Below are 26,104 nucleotides of genomic sequence, written 5' to 3'. Positions count from 1 at the left end.
AGCCTCCCAAAGTGCTGGAATTACAGGCATGTGCCACCGTGCCTGGCCTCATAACAGAGTCTTTAGTAAGTCATTCTGTTCTGTTAAGTTAGCTGCTCCTAGGTAATGGCATACACAGTGATCCCAGTGCTGAATATCTTTTGCTATTCAACAAGTTCCTTAGTTAGAACGAGTGTTCTGGAATCCTAGCACTTTGGGAGGCTGAGGCAGGTAGATCATGAGGTCAGAAGTTCAAGCCCAGCCTGGCCAAGATGGTGAAAATCCATCTATACTAAGAATACAAAAATTAGCCGGGCGTGGTGGTGGGCACCTGTAATCCCAGTTACTGGAGAGGCTGAGGCAGAGAATTGCTTGAACCTGGGAGGTGGAGGTTGCAGTGAGTGGAGGTTGCAGTGAGCCGATATTGCACCACTGCACTCTAGCTAGGGTGACAGAGCGAAACTCTGTCTCAAAGAAAAAAATAAATAAATAAAAAACAGTGTTGTGTGGGAAGCCATCAATATGGTATTCCCTAAGTCCATGAATGGTGGTCCTGACAGATGCGTCGCTGTCAGGTAAGTCAAGTTCCTATTTAGAAAAGTGTCTTTTTCAGAGAAGATAGATCACTGCCCCCTCCATGATGAAAATAGTTTATTACCAGGTCCCTAGGAAATAGTACTTTACTGGGGACTCAGTATTAGTTCATGTCATTTGCAGTTTAGGCACTCCATAGTTTACTTAGCTAGATGCAGCCTTGGTGGGGAAAGCTCATGTTGTCGTGTCCATGCCTAACTTCCATCTCTGTTGATATGGCCACATTGTACATTAATGCATCAAGCAGCCTCAGTAGCAAGGGGAAAAAAATGTTGACTGAACAATGTCTCTTATCCATGTTACTGAGATCCTTTTTTTGGCCGGGTGCGGTGACTCATGCCTGCAATCCCAGCACTATGGGAGGCCGAGGCAGGCAGATCACAAGGTTAGGAGATTGAGACCATCCTGGCTAACACAGTGAAACCCCATCTCTACTAAAAATACAAAAAATTAGCTGGGTGTGGTGGTCCACTTCTGTGGTCTCAGCTACTCAGGAGGCTGAGGCAGGAGAACTGCTTGAACCAGGGAGGCAGAGGTTGCAGTGAGCCTAGATGGCGCCACTACACTGCAGCCTGGGTGACACAGCAAGACTCTGTCTCAAAAAACAAAAACAAAAGATCCTTTTTTAAATTGATTAGCCTTTAGAGAATATTCACTTAAAAAACAAATATATTTAGCTGGGTGCAGTGGTTCATGCCTGTAATCCCAGCATTTTGGGTGGCTGAGATGGGTAGATCACCTGAGGTCCGGCCAACATAGTGTAAGCCTGTCTCTATTAAAAATACAAAAAATTAGCTTGGCGTGGTGGTAGGCACCTGTAATCCCAGCTACTCAGGAGGCTGAGACAGGAGAATTGCCTGAACCCTAGAGACGGAGGTTGCAGTGAGCAGAGATCACACCATTTCACTCCAGCCTGGGCAATGAGAGCGAAACTTCATCTCAAAATAATGATAATAATAATAATAATAATAATAATAATAATAATAATAATGAATTCTGTGTGCATTCTAAAAGATCTATTTTCATATCTCTTCCCCAGACTTTGTCACCCAGTTTTCCAATTTTATTCTTTTGAGGATCTGAACAGCTGACCAACCCATTATCTATTGCCTATGATTCAATGTAGATTTATACTCCAGGCTTTCTCTCCTTCCAGATGAAGTGGTGAACATAATACAACATTAAGTTTTCCCCAGTGGGAGGCTTTTTTCATGGCTGTCTTTCAGGGATATCATTGATTGTGGTTATAGTACTACAGCAGCATAATTTTGGCTGGTGCCAGCATATTGTACATAATTATTTTTTCTCTTCCCAGTCCAAATTTTTTTTCCTCTAAGTTAACTGTGTTATTTCTTATTTATTGTTGGGAAGTACAAAGTAGAGCATTCACCTTCATGTCCTTTCAGCCATTGGACTCTAGAAACTTTACCAAGGTGGCAGCCCCTATATTTTTGTGGTATGTGTCTGCTAATTCCTAACATGCATGCACCTTACCAAAGTATCAAAGTTTAGGTTTAGTTTTTCTTATCTGAAGTGGATGGGACCAGAAGTATTTCACATTTTAGAGTTTCTCAGATTATTTGCATTATACGTACTGATTAAGCATCCCTAATCCAAAAATCTGAAATCCAAAATGTTCCAGTGCATTTCCTTTGAGTGTTACATCAGTGCTCAAAAAGTTTTGGATTTGGGAGCATTTCAAATTTCAGACTTTTGGATTAGGGAGACTTAACCTGTACTTGCTACTTATGCACTTTGGGACCAATCTATGTTGTCATCAGTGTAATGTTATTCTGTGGAATGTCAAGTTAGTTAAGATTTCTACAGACTAGATTATTATGACAAAGAGCAGGAGAGTTGACATAATCTTTAGGAAAAGACAGTGAAGATATTTGTGTACCCTGCTGAGTGAAAGCAAAATATACTTCCTGGTGCTTACAAATTAGTATAGAAAATAAAACATATGCAAGATCATTTGTTTCCAGTGGTCCCTTCTTACCTTATAGTCCTAATTCCATGAATCAGAAAACCAATATGGAATATCTGCTATTACTGAGTATGTCTTTTTCTGTTATACGTCCAGGGCCTAGGGAAATAACTGTAGGGTAGATTGACTGATTGATGGAATTTGCTGTGAGTTCAATTTGGGCCAAAACTTCACTTCCAGCCCTAATCTTTCACTTTTGTAAATTCCCCAATAATTAGTATCATTTTAGAGTTAGCATCTAGTAATCTCCTAAAAATCTGGATATTTTCTTTTTATTGGCACACAGATACTCTAGTAAACAGCTGCAGGTGTCTTAGTGGAAATCTTCGAGGAAAAATTACAGTAAATATTTGTGGCTCTGTTGTGTTTTAGGGGACCATGCCTCATTTAATCCGGAGCTTTATGTCTGTGAACCAGCTTATGTTTGGAAACTGGAAGTGACTGTGACTCTCCATAGTGGTCACTGAAGTCAGGATTTAGGCTACCAAGTCTGGGGTTCCTACTATTTATAGATCAAGTTGTATTTTAGTAGATTGACCTTTAATTTTGTTCCCTAGAAATACCATGCTCAGTTAAGTACTTCTAAAGGTCTCTGCAGGTCTTGTATGTCAAAACCTTCTGATTGCCACTTTCTATCCATGCTATGCTTTAACATGATTGTTCTTACCTTTTCTCTATGAAATTTTGCCATTTGACCTCTGCCACTCTGGAATCTGATCAGTTTGTTAAGGAGTCTTTCTCAATTGTGTCATCTCCCCATGCAATTCCCAACTCACAGAAAACAGTCACCACAGAGTTTTTCAAATACAGAGTCCTTTACTAATGTATTTTTAAATGCTTTAATGCAGTATTGTCTAGGACCTCATGGATGATGTATAGGAGGGTGTGTATATATTCAGGTTATACATGGTAAATCTACTCCAGCATTCCTGCTTCTTTAAGCATCTGCATTTCTTCTATATTATCCTAGGACATCTCATCCTCATGAGATGTTCAGGCATCTCATCCTCATGAAATGTGGACTCTTTTGAGAGTTTTCATTTAGCCAACTATTAAAGAGTTTAAGCTAAGAGCTTAAACTGAAGGGGATACTAGCCTTCTAGTAAAAGGGGAAGCTAGCCTTCTCAGTCATAGGAGAAGGAGTTGTTCACCCAGGTATCATTCCATATTTTAGGGTCTCACACCTTCCAAAACAAAGGACACTTAGAAAGTATGTTCATTCAACTTTCACCATAATTCTACAATCTGCAAAATTAAATTTTGGACCTAATTCTTGGCAGAGTCATACCTATGGTTACAAGAAGTAAGAAACTTTTAAAAAAATAATATATATATATTTTATTGTGTTTTAGATTTTGGGGGGTACCTGTGAAGAACATGCAAGATTGTGTTTTTAAAATTTTATAGCTATCTTGTCATGACTTGAGCTGAAAGTTAAAAACTTTAAAACTCTGTATCATTTTATTTTAAGTCTCTGAGTCAGAAGCAGCCATCTTCGAGTCTTTGGTGTCATTATTACCATCAAAATAGTCAAGTCAAGCAGTCATTTGGTTCTCTTAGAGACTTGTTAGAATAGGCATATCATCATAATTAGCTACAAGTGATAATGCAATAATCATTATGCCAATACATGGAATGGATCACTAGTATCCCATTTTTTATTGACAAGGAGCTAGCAGTGAGTTGAAGGTCAAGGGCACATAATCAAGCCAATTGTTGAATCTTGTCTTTGAAAGTATGTTTCCTGGGAACTCTTTACTGTATCCAGTCAGGAAAATGAAACATACTAAATATTTCAGCAGAGGAAATTTAAGGTAGATTGGTTACATAGGTATGGAAGACTGAAAGAGCAAAAAGAGGTAACTTGGATATGATAAAAGTGAGAGGAAGCTACCACTGTTAGGTTCAGGGAACAAAGGGGTTAACAGAACCATGAAGCACAGAGGAGACTCATGAAGCTGCGGATCAGACCTCTGTGAGTGTACACTGTCAGTTGCCGGTCATTTCTAAGAGAATATCATAAAGCTGGTTATAAGCATGTTGGAAAGATAAGACTGAAACCTACCTACAGGGTGATGCTGATGGAAATGAATGCAAGCAGGAAAAAAGAAGTCTCTCCTCCCCTCTTTAACTGCTAATCTCTAGATCAGGCGTCCCCAAACTTTTTACACAGGGGGCCCGTTCACTGTCTGTCAGACCGTTGGAGGGCCGCCACATACTGTGCTTCTCTCACTGACCACCAGTGAAAGAGGTGCCCCTTCCTGAAGTGCGACGGGGGGCCGGATAAATGGCCTCAGGGGTCTGCATGCGGCCTGCGGTCCGGTCCGTAGTTTGGGGACGCCTGCTCTAGATAGTGTCTCCTGTTGGTAGAATCTAACAGGAAAACATCTAGCAGAAGAAAATACAGTTTTGAGAATCCTGGCCCCAGCATCACAGAGTGGACTATATGGAAAGGTGGATTTGAAGTTAAAAAACGGTAAATCAGTGACTAACTTTTTCTTAGGTTTTTCTTCAGGTTTTGAGAAGTTGCGACAAACTTTAGAGATGTGAAATGTTATTGCACAGATTCTGTTCATAGATATTTAAGAGCTCACTTTGGATTTCAGCTGTGGCATTCTTTCCTGCCTGTGGACATTTTCGTTGTTTCCATGTTTTTTTGTACAAGATTATTTTCTTTGAATTTAACAACTAGGAGAAGGGGTAAGTTTTTGTCTTGGATCAGTGATTACTGGAGTATCTGAGCTCTGTTGATTCAAAAAATAATTATTTTTGAACTTTTTGGAGTATGGTTTAAAATGAGGAATACTTGGAATCCCAAACACATATACAGCTATATAACAGAATAAAAAGTTTTATGGAACAATACTTGGTCCTATTAAGTGACACAGTGCTGATAATTTCTATTCTAATCTTTAAAACTGATCACAACTCGCCAAGTCGACTGTGTAATCTGTAGTTTGATGAGCACTGTTCAGAGCAATAGTCTGAATAAGTGAAATTAAATATAAATATTTTCTGCTTAATTATATGAACATTGCTTAACTCAGCATGCTTTTGGTTATTGTTGTTGTTGTTTTGTGCAGGTTCCCAGTCCATTGTTTTCTCTTAAATTCAGGTTGAGAAGAAAGATGTTTTAGAGCTGGTCTTGAGATGTAATGGTTGTGGGAGATAAATACAATAATGATGTTGCAACCGAAACATTCCTATGGTTCCCTCTCTCCCCACCTCCTTCTCTCAGGAAGGAAAAAAAAAAAAGTGATAATACGTATGATAAATTAAGTCAGAGAAAAGCCCAGTTTTAAAATAATTATTCCTCATTAGTTTGACAAATATTTGAGTGCCTCCTATGTATAAAATCTTAAGCTCAAGGCAGAGGATACAGCCATTAAAAACACAAATATGAGCTTTATTCTCGTGGGACCTATATTCCAGTAGAGACATAGATGTCAAATCATTAATTACACAACTAACTAATTCTAGTGTAGAATTAGACCTAGTGCCCTGAGTTAAGACATTCAATCTGGGATATGAAGCCTTGAGTATAATTTTTTAAAAGAAAGACAGAAGTAGATGGGTAATGGAGGAAAAGATATTCTTAGAGGGAATAGCCTGTATTCCTCAGTGAAATGGGAATGATTAAAGTGCAAGAAGAAATGAAAGACCATGTGCCTGTTACTATCGAGGGCTGGAAACAGTGTAGCACAAGGAGATGGAAAGCTAGGTAGGATTCAGATCATGTAGGGCCTTGTAAGCCACTTTAAGTATTTATCTGAAGAGCAAAGGAGAGTATTTGAAGGGTTGAGAAAGAGAATGATATGAAGACATTTGTGTCTTTAATTTCACTCTAGGGGCATGATGGAATGGAACTCAGTGTTGCAGGAATGCATATAAAGAGATTAGTTAGGAGGCAATTGCATTAGTTCATACAAGAGGTAATTATGGCTTGTACTAGAGTGGTAGCATCCGAGGGTAAAGGTGGATGACTTAAACAAAACATACTTAGGAGATACAATTTAAAGGACTGATTAGATACGTGGGAGGAAAAAGAAGGGATCAAGATAACACCACAGGTTTCTGGATTGAGTCATTATTAGGAGTAATGGAGGAGGGTCAGACTTGAGGAAATACTAATGAATTAAGCTGTGGACATACTGACTTGGGGGTCTGGGATCTTACTACGTACTGGATGTTGTGCAAATATAATTATTGTTCTCATTTTACAAACGGGACATTTATTAAGTGGGCAGAGCCAGGATTTCATTTTTATTTTTTAAGAAGGGAGAGATTTGAACTTGTTTAAATGTTATTTAAAAGAATACAGAAGAGAAAGAGATATCAAAGATACTAGATATAAAAGGGATAATCCCTATTGTAGAGCTAATGAGGAGATTGTTTTAGCCTGAGTGCAGTGGCTCATGCCTGTAATCTTAGCACTTTGGGAGTCAGAGGTGGGAGGATCACTTGAGGCCAGGAGTTGAAGACTAACTTGGCCAGCATAACAAGACTCTGTTTCTATAAAAAAATACAAAAATGAGCTGAGCTTGGTGACTTGCATATGTAGTCCCAGCTACTCAGGAAGCTGAGGTGGATTGATTGCTGGAGCCCAGGAGTTCAAGGCTGCAGTGAGCCAAGATTGTGCCACTGCTCTCCAGTCTGGGTGACAGAGTGAGACCCTCATTTCAAAGAAACAAATAAACAAATAAAATTGTTTTAGATTCTGGACAGATTAAAAAAATGATAGCCCCTGTATTTTACAGGAAGTGAGAAAGAGAGAGTGAATATGCGGGCTTGTGTATTTAATGTTAAGAAGATAAGAGAAATTTCTCTTGATGGCTTTTGTTTTCTTGGTAAAATGGAAAAAGATAACTTTTAAGACAGAGTTGTGAGGTAGGGAGAATTGAGGTTTAAGGACAGTAAAGTTTCAAAATAGTCTGTGGAAAGCAGAGGTAGTGAGTCAAATAATTGTTCAGTGAGTAAATGAGAGTGAGTGAAGAAGATACTGTTCTTAATTTACAGTTAAAAATGATGTTTTAGTAACATCATAACAACACAAGGTAAAAATCTAAATGCTAAATGATATAATATTGCTAATAAACATAGAAAGGCTAGTGTGAGAAGGAGAGTGATAATGGCCTTCAGTCAATGGGAAAGATTTTGTGGAGGAAATAGAACTCAAGTTTGGCCTTGACACACATGTAGGTAAACTTACTTCATAGGAAGAACAACACAAGCCAAGTATGGAAAGGGTCCCTAGCATATTCTATAATGATTTAGTTGACAATAATCCTTCTTTTATGTCAACATTTTAGTGAATATGGAAGTGAGACCATACCAGGACCTGCATTTAATCCAGCAAGTCATCCAACTCCAGTTCCTACTTCCTCCTCTTCTTCCTCTTCGGCGTTTCGACCTGTAATGCCATCCAGGCAGATTGTAGAAAGGCAACCTCGGATGCTGGACTTCAGGGTTGAATACAGAGACAGAAATGTTGATGTGGTACTTGAAGACAGCTGTACTGTTGGTAAGATTTTTGCTGCCTTAAAGCCTTCACAGATAAATAATTAGGTAAACATTCAGTTTATATTTTTTTATTTTGAGTTGACTACCAGCAAGAAGGGGGAAAAAAGGAGTTGTAACTAGTAACTTTCCAATACTGATTATTGTGCTTTATTTTTAAATGCTGTGTTGAGATTGAGGTAAGTTTGAGAATACTTTTTGTTGTTGTTGTTCCATGCAAGTAGAGTGGTATATGATGCTGTATGAGGGCTGATGCAAATCAAACATCTAAGAGCTTCAATAAAATACCCTAAACAAGTACATTGCATATCACACTTCACAACCGAGACTCACTCGTTTTTCATAGGTTATATCTTGGTCCTTTTTGTGCTGCTATAACAATACCTGAGGAACAGAAATTTATTTTCTCGTATTTCTGGAGGCTAGGAAGTCTAAGATTAGAAGCTTAGAAGATTTAGTGTCTGATGAGGGCTGCTCTCTGTTTACATATGGCACCTTGATACTGCATCCTCCCAAGTGGGGAACATTGTGCCCTCACATGGCAGAAAGCAGAAGGGCAAAAGGGACAGACTCCCTTCATCAAACTCTTTTTATAAGGGCACCTAATCCCATTAGTGAAGCTCTCGTTGCCTAATCGCCTCTTAAAGGACCTGCATCTTAATACTACCGCATAGACAACACCTGAATTTTGGTGGAGATACATTCAAACCATTACACTCAGTTTAATGATAAATCAGACATGAGACATGTTTCCATCACTTTTCTTTCTGCCAGCTGAAAAAATGCTATTTTTCAAATGGAGGTGAAAGTATATGTCTGACAGACTTTACCAAATTACTGTAGTTTGACTCTGTTAAACTTATTTATATTTGATTCAGGTTATCTGATTTATTTTCATTGTAGAACTACATATTAACTTTCTCTTAATGTAGTTCACTTTAAATCTGAATTCTAGATGTTTCTGAAAATTTCTCTTTATTCCTTTTAGGAGAGACCCTTTTCTAATTTTATTTTATTAATTGAGTCTTGGAAAGCAAGGCTATTAGTAGTGTTCATTCCTACACATTACTCAGATTATGTTATTCCTTTTCTTAAAGCCATTCAAAAACTTTCCATTGATTTTAGGATATAATTCAAACCTTTAAGATGGCCTATAAGTCCCTGATTGATCAAGCCCTTGCCTGCATTTCTAGTTTCAACTATTACCACTCTCCTTCTAGTTCACTATGCCTGTGCCATAATGGACTTATTTCAGTTTACTGAACAGGTTATTAGTCTGCCCTGAGCCTTTGTACTTGTTTCTTCCTCTATGTACATGATTCTTCTAGATGAACCCCTTCTCCCTGTACCAATTTCCATGCCCCCAAATATTCTGTACATTCTTGTTTATTTTTTAAAAATTATGGTAAAAATTACATAATATGAGATTTAGCCTCTCAAATTTCTAAGTGTACAGCACAAGATTGTTAACTATATGCACTTTTTCATCTTACGTAACTGAAACTCTGTACCCATTGGATAGCAGCTCTCCATTTTCCCCTTCCTCAAGCTCCTGACAACTGCCGTTCTATATTCTGTTTCTATAAGCTTGACTACAAATACCTCATATAAGTGGAATAATGCAGTATTTGCTATGATGGCTTATTTCACTTAGCATAATGACCTCAACACTTATATATGTTGTAGCATATAGCAGGATTTTCTTCTTTTTTAAAACTGAATAATATTCCATTGTGTGTTTGTACTGTATATATTTTTTAATTCATTAACCTATCATCAGTGGACATTTAGGTTTTTTCTACCTTTTGGCTATTGTGAATAATGCTGCAGTGAACATGAGAATGCGATTTTTTTTTTTGAGAGACAGAGTCTCACTCTGTCACCTAGGCTGGAGTGCAGTGGCGTGATCACGGCTCACTGTAGCCTCAAACTCCTGGGCTCAGGCAGTCCCCCTGTCTTGGCCTCCTGAGTAGTGGGACTATAGATTTGTGCCACCATGACTGGCTTGCTTATTTATTTATTTATTTATTTATTTATTTATTTATTTATTGCTTTGTAGAGAAGGGGTCTCACTTTCTTGCCCAGTCTGATCTTGAACTCCTGGGCTCGAGTGATCCTCCTGCCTCAGAGTCCCAAAGTGTTGGGATCACAGGAGTGAGCCACCGTGCCCAGCCATAGGAATGTGAATATTTCATAGAAATCCTGTTTTCAATTCTGTTAGCAGTATGTTCAAAAGTGGGATTGCTGGATTAGATGGTAGCTTCATTTATAATTTTTTGAGGAATGTCCAAACTGTTTTCTATAGCAACGACATCATTTTACATTCCAACCACCACCTTTGTTAACAATTATTATTTTCTGTTTTTCTTTTCTTTTCTTTTTTTTCTTTAAATAATAGCCATCCTAAAAGATGAAGTGGTACCTCATTGTGGGTTTGATTTATATTTGTCTGATTACTGATGTTGAGTATCTTTTCATATACCTTTTGGCCATTTGTATGTCTTGTTTGGAGAAATGTCTATTGAAGTCCTTTGCACATTCTTAAAATAGGTTATTTGATATTTTATTGTTGAGTTATAGCAGTTTTACTGTATTTTGTATTTTAACCCCTTATTAGATATATGGTTTGCATGTATTTCCTCTCATTCTGTAGGTTGCCATTTTACTCTGTTTTTTTTTTTTACTTTTCTATGCTTTCTAATTTGATATGGTCTCACTTGTCTATTTTTTCTTTCATTGTCCGTGCTTTTGGAGTCATTTCAAAGAAACCATTGCCAAGATCGGTGTTATGAAGCATTTCCTCTCTGCTTTCTTCTAGTTTTATAGTTTCAAGTCTTTTTTTTTTTTTTTTTTTTCTTTTTGAGAAAGGGTCTTTCTCTGTCACCCAGGCTTGAGGACAGTGGCAGGGTCTTGGCTTGTATAGTTTTAAGTCTTATGTTTAGGTCTTTAATTCACACAATACAGTGAGATGATGTTTGTGTATGTTATAAGGGTCCAAATTCTTTTGCATGTGGATATCCAGTTTTCTCAGTACCATTTGTTGAAGAAATCATTCTTTCCACCTTGTAGAATCTTAGCACTTTTGTCAAAGATCATTTCACTGTATACGTGTGGGTTTATTTCCAGGATTTTTGTTTTGTTCCATTAGTTGGTGTGTCTGTCTGTATGCCACTACTCTAGCTTGTAGAATATTTTGAAGTTAGGAAGTAGGAGGCCTCCAGCTTTGTTCTTTTTTCTCACAATTGTGTTTGGAGTTTCTTGTGGTTACTTACGGAATTTAGGATTCTTTCTTTATTTTTGCAAAAAATAGCATTGGCATTTTGATAGAGATTGCATTGAATCTGCAGATCACTTTGAATAGTATGGACATTTTAACAAAGCTAAGTTTTTCAGTCCATGACCTTGGGAAGCTTTTCCAGTGTCTTTAATTTCTTTCAGCAGTGTTTTGTATTTTTTAGTGGACAAGTCTTTTGTCTCTTTGGATAAGTTTATTCATAAGCATTTTATTATTTTTGAAGCTATTGTGAACGGGACTGTTTTCTTAATTTCCTTTTCAGATTGTTCATTGTTAGTATATAGAAATGCAACTGATCTTTATGTGTTGATTTTGCATCTTATAACAAGGTTGATGAATTTTGTATTAGTTCTAACAGTTTTTTCTTTCTTTCTTTCTTTCTTTTTTTGGTAGAATCCTTAGTGTTTTCTACTTATAAGATCATATTCAAAAAGACAAAAAAAGATAAGCATAACTCCCCTCAAAGGCCAGATACAGTGGCTCATGCCAGTAATCCCAGTTCTTAGGGAGGCACAGGCGGGAGGATAGCTTGAGCCGAGGAGTTTGAGACCTGCCTGGGTAATACAGTGAGACCCCATTCTCCACAAAAAGGGAAAAAAAAAAAAAAGCTTAAGATCATGTTGTTTGTAAACAAAGATAATTGTATTTCTTCCTTTCCAATTTTGATGCCTTTTGTTTTTCTTGGCTAATTGTCTTAGCTAGGCTTTCCAGTCCTACATTGAATAGAACTGGTGAGAGGATATCCTAGCTTGTTCCTGATGTTAGAAGAAAACCTTTCAGTTCTTATCCCTTGAATATGATGTTTGCTGTAGGACTTCTAGACATGGCTTTTATTACGTAGAGACTATTTGCTTTAATTTATAGTTTGTTCAGTATTTTTATTATGAAAATACGTTGAATTTTGTCAAATGCTTTTTATCTGTTGAGATGATTGTGTGACATTCATTCTTCTTTCTGTTAATATGGTGTGTCACATTGGTTGATTTTAATTTTCTTTCCCCCCCCCCCTTTTTTTTTTTTTTTTTTTTTTTTTTTTTGAGATGGAGCCTTGCTCTTCCACCCAGGCTGGAGTGCAGTGGTGCGATCTTGGCTCACTGCAACCTCTGCCTCCTGGGTTCAAGTGATTCTCATGCCTCAGCCTCCTCAGTAGCTGTGATCACAGGTGCACAGCCACCATGCCTGGCTAATTTTTGTGTTTTTAGTAGACATGGAGTTTGGCCAGGCTATTTTCAAACTCCTGACCTCAAGTAATCCACCTGCCTTGGCCTCCCAAAGTGCTGGGATTAACATTCGTGAACCACCACCCCTGGCTGATTTTCATATGTTGAGTAATCCTTTCATCCTAGGGATAAGTCACACTTTGTCATGGTGTGATCTTTTTAATGTGCTGTTGAATTTAGTTTCAATAATATTTTATTGAGGATCTTCACATCTGTATTTATCAGGGATAGTGGACTATAGTTTTCTTTTAGTCTGATAGCTCCTTTGGCTTTGGTATTGGTGTAATGCTGGCCTCAAAAGAAATCAGAAAGTATTCCCTCCTTCAGTTTTTTTGGAAGAGTGTGAGAACGGTTGGCAGTAATTCTTCTTTAAATGTTCAATAACATTCTCCAATGATACCATCTGGTCCTGCGTGTTTCTTTGTTAGGAGGTTTTTGATTACTGATTCACTCTCAATAACAGACTCATTATATATGTCTGTTCAGATTTTCAGTTTCTTCACGATTCAGTCTTCACATACATCAGGTTGTATGTTTCTAGGAACTTATCAATTTCTTCTCTGTTATCTAATTTGTTGGCATATGATTGTTCACGGTAGACATATGATTTTTAATTTTTCTATTTTTTCTTAATCTAATAAACGTTGATTGATCTTTAAAAAAACTGTTAGTATTGTTGATTTTATTCCTATTATTTCTGTATATTAAAATATGGTATAAAAAGTAACATCTTAATAGGATAGGTACTATGAATGGAGCTTGTAGGACTGGAAGTTGCTCTCAGTGAGCAAGCAGTGAGTGAATGCGAAGGCCTAGGACATTACATTGATGTAGACTTTATACACACTGTACTCTTAGGCTATGCTACATGTATTTAAAAATATATTTCTTTAATAATGAGTTAACCTTAGCTTACTGTAACTTTTTTACTTTATAAGCTTTAAAACTTTTAAAACTTTTTGAGGATGGGCACAGTAGCTTATGCCAGTAATCCCAGCATTTTGTGGGGCCTAGGCAGATGGATTGCTGGAGCCGAGGAATTCAAAACCAGCTCGGTCTCGAATTTTTTTAAGCGAGACCTTGTCTCTACTTAAAAAATATAAAAGTAAAAATCTTTTTGACATTTTTATAGCACCTTGCTGAAAACACAAACACATGGTACAGTTGTACAAATGTTTTTTTATAATCCTTTTTGTGTATGCTTTTTTGTTTTGAAATTTTTTAGTTATTATTTTTTAACTTTTAAAACTTTTTTGTTAAAAACTAAAACACATGTAGGGTCCAGCCCTACAGAGTTCTGTGAGCCCCTCTCTGCTGGTGTGGAGACAAGAAATTGTAGAAATAAAAGACACAAGACACAGAGTTAGAGAAAAGAGAGTTTGGGCCTGGAGATCCACTGCCAGCCAAAGCGTGGAGTCTAACAGTGGCCCCAGATGCCTAGATGCTCTCACTTTTAGAGTTGCAAATGTGGGGGCAGGGTAGGTAGGGCGTGGCAGTGGTAGGGTCAAGTACATCACGCCTCTTACAAATAGGGGCTCAAGACTTTCAGGTAGCTGAGATGAGGTAAGGAGCATAATGCATCAGCATTTTTCCATACTTGTTAGGAAATAACAAAGACATTAAGATTTACATTACTTTTACTGATTATCTGTTCTAAGAAAAAAGGAACCAGGTGCAGAAACAGAACATGAGAGGGGACATGGATCGTGACCACTGAAGCACAGCATTACATAGAGACAATTAAGCTTCCTGGTGTCTGCAGGCCTACCTGACAACGCCAGGCCTACTGCAAGAGCTTGGAGAAGCGGAGTTTTCTTCTAAGTCCTCTGAGGAAGGAGACGTCTCATGCATTTTGGACGTCTCCTTCCCTAGCTGGCTAAACCGCGGGCGCTTTCCCATGGCTGGCACTGCTGCACAGCCGAGGTGCCTTCCAGCAACCCTTACCTGGGCATGACAGAGGGCTTAAAGCGTCTTGCCTTAGGGTCATTAATTTCACAGTGTCACCCCCAGGTTCACACTTCTGACCTGAGAGGCATTAGTAAAAGAATTAGGATCACCTATGAATAACTAATAACTACTAAGGTTGTATTTCTAGTTATTTTTTTCTTCATTGTTTATATGGAAATAGGCTGAGGCTTCTGTCTTCTGTCTCAGTGCTTATGGGATCTCCCCACTACAGACACAAACGCGTACATTACTTAGGCCTACACAAGGTCAGCATCATCATTATCACTGTTTTCTACGTTCACATCTTGTCCCACTGGAAGGTTTTCAGAGGCAGTAACAGACATAGAAGTGTCATCTGCTATGGGTAATGATACTTTTGGAATACTTCCTGAGGACTAGCCTGAGGCTGTTTTACTATTAACTTAAAAAAAGTAGAAAGTGTATACTTTAAAATAACAATAAAAAGTATAGTATGGTGAATATATAAACCAGTAACAGTTGTTTATTATCATTATCAAGTATTATGTACTATATACGATTCTGTGTGCTATACTTTTATATTACTGGCAGTGCAGTAGGTTTATACCAGCATCACCAAAAAATATGTGAATAACGTGTTGTGCCACAATGTTACAGTGGCTAAGGTGTCATTAGATGATGATAGGAATTTTTCAGCTCAGGGCCACCTTGGTATAATATCCTTGTTGATAGAAACATTGTTATGAGGAGCATGACTGTAGCTGTGACTTTTTCAGTTTTCCTTCTGTTATTCTTTAGTTTTTGCTTTTTTTTATTTTGTTTGGGAAGGATAGTAAGATTTCAGTCTTCTGAAGTTTAAGACTTTTTTAATGGCATACTATGTGCTGTATCTTATGGAATATCCTCTGCACTTGTGAAGAGTATGTTCTGCTGTGGTAGAATGGATGTTTAGTATATGTCTGTTAGATCTATTTGGGTGATAGCATTGTTCAAGTCCTCAGTTTCCAAGTCCTCAGTTTCCATATTGGTCTTCTGGTCTGGATGTTTCTATTTAACAGAAACCTCTCCCACTATAATTATGTTGGTGTCTGTTTTCCCCTTCAGTTTTGTCAATGTTTGCTTCATATATTTGGGTACTTCAGTATTGGATGCATATTTATTTGTGGACATCTTCCTGGTGAATTGACCGTTTTATCGTTATATAATGCCTTTCTTTATTTCTTGTGACAGTTTTTTTTATACTTAAAGTCTATTTCATTTGATATGAATATGGCACCCCTACTTTGTTTTTATTATCATTTCCATGGAATATCTTTTTATTTTCTTTTTCTTTTTGAAGTGATTTTATTTTTATTTCCTTTACTTCAAGCCAATCATGAAATTTCACAGTGATTTCTGGGGTGGAGGCAGAAAGAAGATGGTGGTAAGAATCATTGGGGCTTTGGCCTAGTTGGCTAAAGGAGATGCAGGCAGGGTAGATCCTTACCAGGGCACCTGGAGGAGCATTGTCTGCCCTGGCAGCAGGTAGATTATGTTATGAGAGTGTGTGAGCTGGTACTCAGTGTTCTCTGTGACTTCCAGCTGGCACAGTTCAATCAGGCTGTCACCCACAGTGGCCAGTGAATTGGCAATCAGCAAGCTGCCTTGGACCCACCCTCAGCAGAGATGATGGCCTCCTGTTCCTGCTGCTCAGCCTTTTGCACCACAGATTTGGCCCTCTCTGCCTCTTGCTGAGCCACATGTTTGGCTTCCACCACTTCTGTGAACTCTTCCTGAAGGTCAGATGCATCAAGGTCACGTCATCAAGGATAAACCGAAAAGTAGCTGCTCACTCCATAAGCAGTGCTCACTCACCTGTGTGGAGACCAGCTCTCTGGGTAATTTGTTCTCCAGCATCAGAGCAAGCCGCCACTGACTTGAGGATTTCTGTGATGATAGATGGTATCACCTCTCTGATACCGGTTAAGAGGGGAGGAAGCTGGCTAGAGACAGGCTGGAAGAAGATGTGTAGTATGATACACATTGTATAAATTTTTGCTACCAGTGATGACTGGCATGTTGTGTGGTCAAGAATAACAAAGATCATTGGTTTCTATACCCAGGGTATGAGAAAGTGAGTCCTTTTCCCTACTAGTGTGTGTGCTGCATGAAATCGGTCAAAGATGATAGCTCTGTACCCAGCATCCACATTATATGAGGCGGAGTTCGCCATACTTTCTACTATGGCTAAGTCCAGGTGGAACTTGCTGTTGGACGAAACCCTTTGACAGCCATGTTTCCTTCTACTGGACCCTCTCACACTTGCTTCTACTCTGATCTCCACATGAATTCCCAAGCTACACATTGGGATATCTTTTTCTATCTTTCAGTTTTCAAACTATGTGTGTCCATAAATCTGAAGTGAGTCTATTGTAATCAGCATATAATTGGATCCTGTTTTTAATATCAGTTCAGCTAAGTTAATGTCTTTTGGTTGGGAAGTTAATCCATTTAAATTTAAAGCAGTTACTGATAGGAAAGAACTTACTGTCAACATTTTGTTACATGTTTTCTGTCTTGTAGATCCCCACCACCCTTCCTCTTTTACTGCCTTCATGTGTATGTGTGTGTGTGTGTGTGTGTGTGTGTGTGTGCGTGCGCACGCGCGCACATGTGTGTGTTTATGCATGCTTGTAGAGACATGCTTTGATTCCTTTTTTTTTCTTTTTCTTGAAGAGACAGGTTTTCACTAAGCACCCAGGCTGATCTTGAACTCCCTGGTTCAAGTGATTCTTCTGCCTCAGCCTCCTGAGTAGCTAGGATGACAGGTGTGTGCCACTGCACCCAGCTCTTTTCTAATTTTTAAGAATTTATCATCTATAGGTATTTCCTTTGTGGTTATCACATGGCTTTGATAAAACATCTTATATTAATCTATTCTAAGTTGATAACAGGCTAACTTCAATGACATACACGTACTCTTTTATTTTCCCCACCCTCAAATGTTTTTTTGTTGTTGGTGTCACAAATTATATTTTTAAAAATTTTGTATCCATTTACATATTTTATAGAGCATTTTATATATAATTTTATATATTAATATCAATATCTAAATATATATTTAGATATCAATATATGCAAGGGGATGGATATTGTCTTTCCACCTGCTAACACAATATCAGTTCTGCAGCCCATGGATCATGGAATAATTTCAAATTTCAAGTCTTGTTATTCAAAAAATACATTACATAAGGGTATAGCTGCCATATGTAGTGATTATTCTGTTGGATTTTGGCAAAGTGCATTGAAAACCTTCTGGAAAGGACTCACCATTGTAAGATGCCCTGAAGAACACTCATGATTAATGGGAGGAGGTCAAGATATCAACATTAATAGGAGTTTGGAAGAGGGTGATTTCAACTCTCAGGGATGACTTTGAGGGGTTCAATACTTTAGTGGAGGAAGTAACTGCACATGTGGTAGAAATAGCGAAAGAATTAGAAGAGGAGCCTGAAGGTGTGACTGAATTGCTGCAATCTCATAAAACTTGAATGGAAGAGCAAACAAAGTGGTTTCTTGAGATGTAATCTATTGCTGATGAAGATGCTATGCACAAACATGGCCGAAATGACAAAAACGGATTTAGAATATAACATAAACTTAATTGATAAAACAGTGGCAGGGTTTGAAAGGATTGACTCCAACTGTAAAAGAAGTTCTAGTGTGGGTAAAATAAAATACTATCAAACGGCATCACATGTTACAGCAAAATCTTTCCATGAAAGGAAGTTAATCCATGCAGCAAACTGTATTTTGTGTATGCACACATGTGCATGTTTGCATGTTGTTTTGTTTTCTTTGTTTAAGGGATGGTCGTGCTCTGTCAGTCAGGCTGAAGTGTCACTCAGGCTGAAGCTAAGAGCAGTGGCACACTCTTAGCTTACTGCAGCCTTGAACTCCTGGGTTCAAGCAAATTTTCTACTGTGTCTGCCAGCCCAGAGATAGCAGGACCAACCCCTCTTCTTCCTCCTTCTCTTCAGTCTATTCAACATGAAGACAATGAGGAAGATTATCCACTTTCACTTAATGAATAGTAAATATATTTTGGATTTCTTAATAGCATTTTTCTCTCTTATTGTGGGAAATATATATGTAATGCACATAATGTACAAAATATTTGTTATTCAATGGTTTATGCTATCAGTAAGGTTTCTGGTCAACAGTGGGCTACTAGTTTCTGGAGAGTCAAAAGCTATACCTAGATTTTTGACTGCGTGGAAGAGTTTGTACTCTAACCTTCCCACCCCTGTTATTCAAGGGTCAATTATATGTAAATATTAAACTTACACCCTTGGAACCACCACCACCCAGATCCAGCTAGAGCATATTTCTTGCACCTCAGAAGCCTCTCTTATTCCCTCTACTAGTTATTTAACTCTCCTCTGAAACCACTGTTTTGACCCCTTTAACCTTGGATTGTATTTGTGTATTTTGACCTTCATATAATTGAAATAATAATACTGTGCTTAACTTCTTTCACTCAATATTATGTCTTTGAGATTCAGTAATTCATTCATTCTAACTGCTATGTAGTATTCTATTATATGAAAATACCATAAATTAATCTATTGGTGATGGGTATTTGGGTTCTTTGTAGTGTTGTTAGAAAGCTGCTATGAACATTCTTATACCTGTCTTTGGCACACATAAACATTCTTCTTTTGAGCTTCTAGTAGAGCTACTGAATCATAGCATAAAGGTATATGTTTAGAGGAGCAGGTGTAGCAAAACATTTTTGTAGTGGTTGAACCAGTTCACTCCTACCAGTAGAGCAGAGTTTCAGTTGCTCTCCATCCTTGCATCACTTAATCTGGTTAATCTTTTCAGTTTGAGCCATATTCCTGATCCTTTCTGATTTTCTTTTTTTTTTTTCTTAAAATGAATTCACATTCCAAAGTTCATTCTGAATTTCGACTTCATAACAGGCTGGAAATCTTTTTTCTAATTTGGTAGCTATCTGCATTCTTTTTTTTTTTTTTTTTTTTTTTTGAGATGGAGTTTCACTCTTGTTACCCAGGCTGGAGTGCAATGGCGCCATCTCGGCTCACTGCAACCTCCGCCTCCTGGGTTCAGGCAATTCTCCTGTCTCAGCCTCCTGAGTAGCTGGGATTACAGGCACGCACCACCATGCCCAGCTAACTTTTTGTATTTTTAGTAGAGACGGGGTTTCACTTTGTTGACCAGGATGGTCTCGATCTCTTGACCTCGTGATCCACCCGCCTCGGCCTCCCAAAGTGCTGGGATTACAGGCCTGAGCCACCGTGCCCGGCCATCTGCATTCTTGTTTCAGATTGATTGTTGAAACTCATCAAATTTTCTTCGATGCATTAAGGATATCTCTGGTATAGTTTACCACATCTGTGTTTTTCAATTTTTTTCCAGTTTAAGGCCTTCTTTGAAAAAATATTTTTGTAGTAGTGGTTTAGGAAATATAATGAAATGCAGTTATGAATTCACTATAGCATTTTTGAATTCATATGACTTTAAATGATTTTTTTTTTAAGTGACAGGATCTTGCTGTGTCACCCAGGTTGGAATGCAGTCTACAACCATAGATCACTGTTAAGCTTGAACTAGACTCAAGTGATCCTCCCATCTACCTCAGCCTCCCAAGTAGCTGGGACTACAGACGCACACCACCATGTTCAGCTATTTTTTTTTTTTTTTTTACTTTTTGAAGATGGGATCTCATTATGTTGCCCAGGTTGTTTTTGAACTCCTGGCCTCATGTGATTCTCCTGCCTTGCCCTCCTAAAGCACTGGGATTACAGGTGTGAACCACCTTGCCAGCCTATACTATTTACTTTATTTTATTTTTATTATCATCATTTTTATTGATGGGGTCTCACTGTGTTGCCCAGGCTGCTCTTGAACTCCTGGGCTCAAGCACCTCAGTCTTCCAAAGTGCTGGGATTACAGGTATGAGCTACCACACTGGCTGATTCTGTATTTTTTTTTTAAGTCACCAAACCTTCTCTATTAATATTTTAAAAATAATGTTATTTATCTTTACAATATTAGAGTTGACAGTGCTTCTTGTTCATATGGATTTTCAGTAGTATTGCTAAGGCATCTTGGGCTTATTAGTTGGGAACTGCTACAAAGGGTGTCATTTAGCCTTTACTTTCTTTGTTGGATGATGAATATTTTTATTATCCACAGGGACAAATTCAGTGCCACATGACACTTTTTCTTTTAAATCTTAAAATTACTTCAGTTTTTTTTTTTTTAAGAAAACTGGAATGCGCCAGGCGCGGTGGCTCAAGCCTGTAATCCCAGCACTTTGGGAGGCCGAGGCGGGTGGATCACGAGGTCAAGAGATCGAGACCATCCTGGTCAACAAAGTGAAACCCCGTCTCTACTAAAGATACAAAAAATTAGCTGGGCATGGTGGTGCGTGCCTGTAATCCCAGCTACTCAGGAGGCTGAGGCAGGAGAATTGCCTGAACCCAGGAGGCGGAGGTTGCGGTGAGCCGAGATTGCGCCATTGCACTCCAGCCTGGGTAACAAGAGCGAAACTCCGTCTCAAAAAAAAAAGAAAGAAAACTGGAATGCAATTATATATTAAATAAATTTTAACTGCATCTTGTTGCATGTGGCTGATTCGTGTCAGTGAATACTGTATCACTTCAAAAAGACCTGGTTCTTTTTTTTGATGGACTATTTTGTGTATGACGGAAGTTCATGGATATTTTGATCACATGAACTATGTTTTCAACTAAGAAAAAATCCTCTGCTTATTTCAAGTGTGGCGATCAGAAATGGCTGGCTTCTCTGGATTATGTATATTAATGTTACACTTTAAATATATCAGAAAGTATATAACATGATTCTCTGCCTGCCATATGATTCATAATAAGTTAAAACTGTAATCCAGAACAAATAAAACTGGAACAGCTAAAAGCAGGAGTAGGTACATATAATAATAATATCTGGTTTAAAATTCATTTTGTATCTGAAAACAAATACAAATTTGTTGTATTTGTTTTCATGGAGAAGGACAGTTTGACTGTTCCTACTCCATCACTCTTGTGCATAAGTTAGCTTTTACAGTGAATGATAAAGCCAAAAGTTTATGAAAAGTGATCCCTGAAAATTCTTACATATACTTTTATGGTAAAGCTTTAAAATATTTCCAGTCATCGGCTGGGCATGGTGGCTCATACTTGTAATCCCAGCACTTTGGGAGGCTGAGGCGGGAGGATCACCTGAAATTAGGAATTTGAGACCAGCCTGTGGTCAACATGGAGAAACCCTGTCTCTACTAAAAAATATAAAAATTAGCCAGGCATAGTGGCATATGATTGTAATCTCAGCTACTTGGGAGACTGAGGCAGGAGAATCACTTGAACCTGGGAGGTGGAAGTTGCAGTGAGCCGAGATTGCGCCACTGGACAACTGAGTGAGACTGTCTCAAAAAAGAAAAAAATTTTTTTCCCCCAGTCATATTCTTTATATTAAGATGGTTATGGACAGATATACAGCCAAGTTTGACTCAAAATGAATTTAAAATCAGATATTGTTATTATATGATACGTACCTGCTCCTGCTGTTTCTAGCTGTATATGATATGTACTTGCTGCTGTTTATTCTGTCTGTTCCAGTTTCATTTGTTCTGGATTATAGTTACTGCCTTATTACGAGTTATATGGCAGGCAGAGGATCATGCTATTTACTTTTTCTGTTTTCCCTGTTGGGAAGTTCGTTTGTGTAACTATGGAAGGCATACTTAAGGATAATACTTGATAGAGTTTTTTTTCTGATTTCACCCCATTTCATCAATAAAGTTTTGTAAATTCTCTTACATTATCACTGAATCTTTCCTTCATTTTTCATCCCCCTTTGTTAGAGTTCAAAAATTGCTTTCATGAGTTAAAATAATTTCCCTATCTGATTTCCATATGTTGGTTTCTTTCTTCCTTTAGTCCATATTTTCTGTATAGCTGCCCTTGTGTTGATTTTTCTAAAACACAAATCTCCTCATATATCTTTTAGTGGTTCCGTATTTCCTGTATTCTGTATTCTGTTTGATAGACCTTTTGTTGCTTTAGCTTTCTAGAAAACTCTTGCACAGCTTCCAAGATCCCATGTAAATATTTCCTCTTCTATGAAGCCTTTCCTAACCTTCATGGACATGTAGTTAAGTCGAATCACCCCCTCTGATCCCATAAAATTTTGTGTATACTTTAAACATGGATTTTAACACATGTTACCCTTTCTTTGTGTTTCAGATTTTCCTTGTGACATGTTAACCTCTCAAGCTTAGAGATCAGGTCTTATTCTTCTCTAAATTCTTTATTCTAGCCCAGTGTTTGGCACACAGTAGTGCTTGTTGAGGAAACGAACGGCTCAATAAATGAGTACATGAATATTTAATTTATCCATCATGGGAAATTTTAAAAATGTACACTCATTAAAGTTTATGTGACTAGCAATAGAATTGTTATAGATATAAATCATTTTTGGTGTTACTGGAATTATATAAATAATAATTTTCTTTGATTGTATACATATAAATAGTAAAATGCAAAGATAGGCTCAATCAGATAATGCATCTTTTCCACATGGAAGGAAGATGTAACAAGGTTTGAAAGCAAGCCCAAAGGCAGTTAAGAACTTTGTATCAGAGTGACACCTAGTGGTAATTTCACTGGGCTGTTAATGTTTTTAGGGTCCTATTTATTATTGCAGTTTCGTTTCACTACCCAAAATCTTCTGAATTTTATTTTCTTATCTTGAATAAATTAAAGAATTATTTTAAAGCTCTTGTTATCCTACAAAATGCCACCTGATATGAATTATTTTGATCTCTTTGAGAGGAGGGATTATTATATATCGTTTTGTCTCTCAGATCTAGCAGTGGATTTAACCTAACATGCAGGTATTTAATAAAGTTTGTTAAATCAGTGCTGTTAACAAACCCAATTTACTGATGCCTAGTAGGCATAGCCTTAATTCTATTTCTGAAATATAGCAGAAAAATAGGTCTGTTGTTACTTGAACCATTTACCTTATTTTTTTCTCTTTCTGATCCACTTTCTTAAAGCTACTTTTATTATATTGGATACTATTTTAGTTTTTTAAAAATCAGGTTGAATATGGAAAAATTTTAAACATTTAGCAAGTGCATTTTCAGTCTGAAAAAGTAGTTCAGGTTATTTCAAACCAGTTTTTGTCCTGAATCTATAGATTTAGATCCTCATTCTGACTCTGTGACACTTATTAGCTATATCGTCTTTGGCAAATGCCTTAATCCCTCCCCCCACATGCCTCAGCCATGCTTTATGAATAATAAATACTAGTTAAACATTCTTCTGTTATTAGCACATGTGAAAAGAAGGAAAGAGTGACAATTTTGTGTGCCTCGAAAGATGCTGAGCATGAAATGACAATGCAGTTGATTTTAACTTGTACTTTTGGGGAAGAAAGACAGCAAATGTTGTGTGTTAGTAGTATTGTTTAGTCCACCTGCAAACAGATGTCTGTTGCCTTCATGCAATAAATTGTATACGCTCCAAATAATATTTATTATTGGTTCATTTTAAAACCTGAATAAAATAGCATCTCAAACTGTGGTCTCAATATGCATAGTTTATTTTTATTTATGCATTATAAACTGCAGTTCAGCTTCAGATTTTAAAATTGATATTTAATAAGTATATATGTTTATGAAGTATGATGTGATGTTTTAATACATGTATACATTGTAGAATGAGCAAATACAGATCTGTCTTCTTATATACTTACCATTTCTTTGTGGTGAAAACACTTAAAATCCACGCTTTTAGCAATTTGGAGTGATACATTATTTCTTAACTATATTCAACTTACTATACATTAGATCACCAGAATATTTTCCTCCTGACTAACTGATCAAAGAGACCCTTTGATTAATACTTTCCCTTTATCTGCAGAGCTCACTGTATGCCCCTGCCTCTGTTAACTGCCATTCTACCCTCTACTTCTGTGGGTTCAGTTGTTTAGATTCCATATATAAGTAAGATCATGTGGTATTTGTTTTTCTGCGCCTGGCTTATTTCACTTAGCAGAATGTTCTCTAGACTCATCCATGTTGCTGCAAATAACAGAATTTTGTTCTTTTTCTTAAGGCTGAATATTATTTCATTGTGTTTATATACCACATTTTTCTATCCTTTCATCTATTGACAGACACATAGATTGTTCCTATCTCTTGGCTATTGTGAATAGTCCTGCAATGAACATAGAAGTGCAGACATCTCTTCAACACATTTTAATTACTTTGGCTATAGACTCAGAAGTAGGATTACTGGATCTAATGTCACATTTTTAGATGTGCTTAAAGTAAAAAAAAAAAAAAAAAAAGAAAAAAGAAAAGAAAATTTAGAAACAGAGTTTTACTCTGTTGCCTAGGCTAGAATGCAGTGGTACAGTCATGGCCCACTACAGCCTCAAACTCGTAGGCTCAAACAGTTCTCCCGACCTAAGCTTCCTGGAATCCTTTGTTCAGAACCTCAAAATACTCACATATTTGTATTTCTTCTTATAATTGTAGGTGTTATGTTAAAGCATTTTAAATGTAAATGTATGTCTGTAAGTAGCAAGTTATACAGGAGTTACATCTTTCAGTTAGTGATATCAGAATAGTACATAGGGAAAGACAATGGGCATTGTCGTATAGTCTTTGCCATTAAGTCATTTCTTGTTATTGGGTAGCCTTATCCCAAAGTGCTTTTATTTTTTATTTTAAAATTTTTATTTATGTTTAATGAATGTTTGTACTAATGAAATTTATTTTAACATTTATTTTAGGTTCTCTAGGGTACATGAGCAGGTTTGTTTTATATAGGTAAAGTGTATGTCACTGGGGTATGGTGTGCAGATTATTTCACCCAGGTAATAATAAGTGCTTTACCTGATAGGTAGTTTTTTAATCTTCACAATCTTCCCACCTCCACAGTCAAGTAGGCCTCCATGTCAGTTGTTACTTTCTTTGTGTCCATGTGTACTCAGTGTTTAGCTCCCACTTGTAAGTGAGAACATGTGGTATTTGGTTTTTTGTTTCTGTGTTAGTTCATTTAGAATAATGGCCTCCAGCTCCATCCATGTTACTGCAGAGGACATGATCTCATTCTTTTTTTATGGCTTTGTAGTATTCCATGGTGTAAATGTACCACATTTTCTTCATCCAGCCTACCTTTGATGGGTATTTAGTTTAATTCCATGTCTTAACTATTGTGAATAGTGTTGCAATGAACATATAAGCGCATGTATCTTTATGGTGTAATGACTAATATTTCTTTGCCTATATGCCCAATAATGGGATTGTGGGGTAGAATGGTAATTCTTTCTTAAGTTCTTTGAAACTGCTTTCCACAAAGGCTGAACTAATTTACATTCCTACCAACAGTGTATAAGCATTCCCTTTTCTTAGCAACCTTGACAGCATCTATTATTTTTTTGTTTTTAATAATAGCCATTCTGACTAGTATGAGATGGTATCTCATTGTAGTTTTGACTTGCATTTCTCTGATAATTAGTGCTATTGAGCATTTTTTTGTATGCTTT

At 37.3% G+C, this 26,104-nt stretch overlaps 1 protein-coding gene and 1 pseudogene across 1 annotated transcript in view; both read left to right on the top strand.

Annotated features, from left to right (window-relative positions):
• The window catches only part of FAF1 (Fas associated factor 1), a 534,743-nt gene that overhangs the window by 161,762 nt on the left and 346,877 nt on the right, over positions 1-26,104 (top strand). The window contains exon 4 of the mRNA XM_003921572.4: positions 7,870-8,081. Coding sequence (XP_003921621.1) covers positions 7,870-8,081 — 212 coding nt within the window. The remainder of the gene's footprint in view (positions 1-7,869; positions 8,082-26,104) is intronic.
• LOC141580252 (adenosine 5'-monophosphoramidase HINT1 pseudogene) overlaps positions 16,551-26,104 on the top strand; it is a 28,433-nt pseudogene continuing 18,879 nt past the window's right edge.

This window comes from Saimiri boliviensis, chromosome 11, assembly GCF_048565385.1.
Source record: "Saimiri boliviensis isolate mSaiBol1 chromosome 11, mSaiBol1.pri, whole genome shotgun sequence".
In the NCBI taxonomy this organism is placed as follows: domain Eukaryota; kingdom Metazoa; phylum Chordata; class Mammalia; order Primates; family Cebidae; genus Saimiri; species Saimiri boliviensis.
The sequence above is the reverse complement of the archived record's forward strand: the minus strand, read 5'-3'. Positions and strand labels throughout refer to the sequence as shown.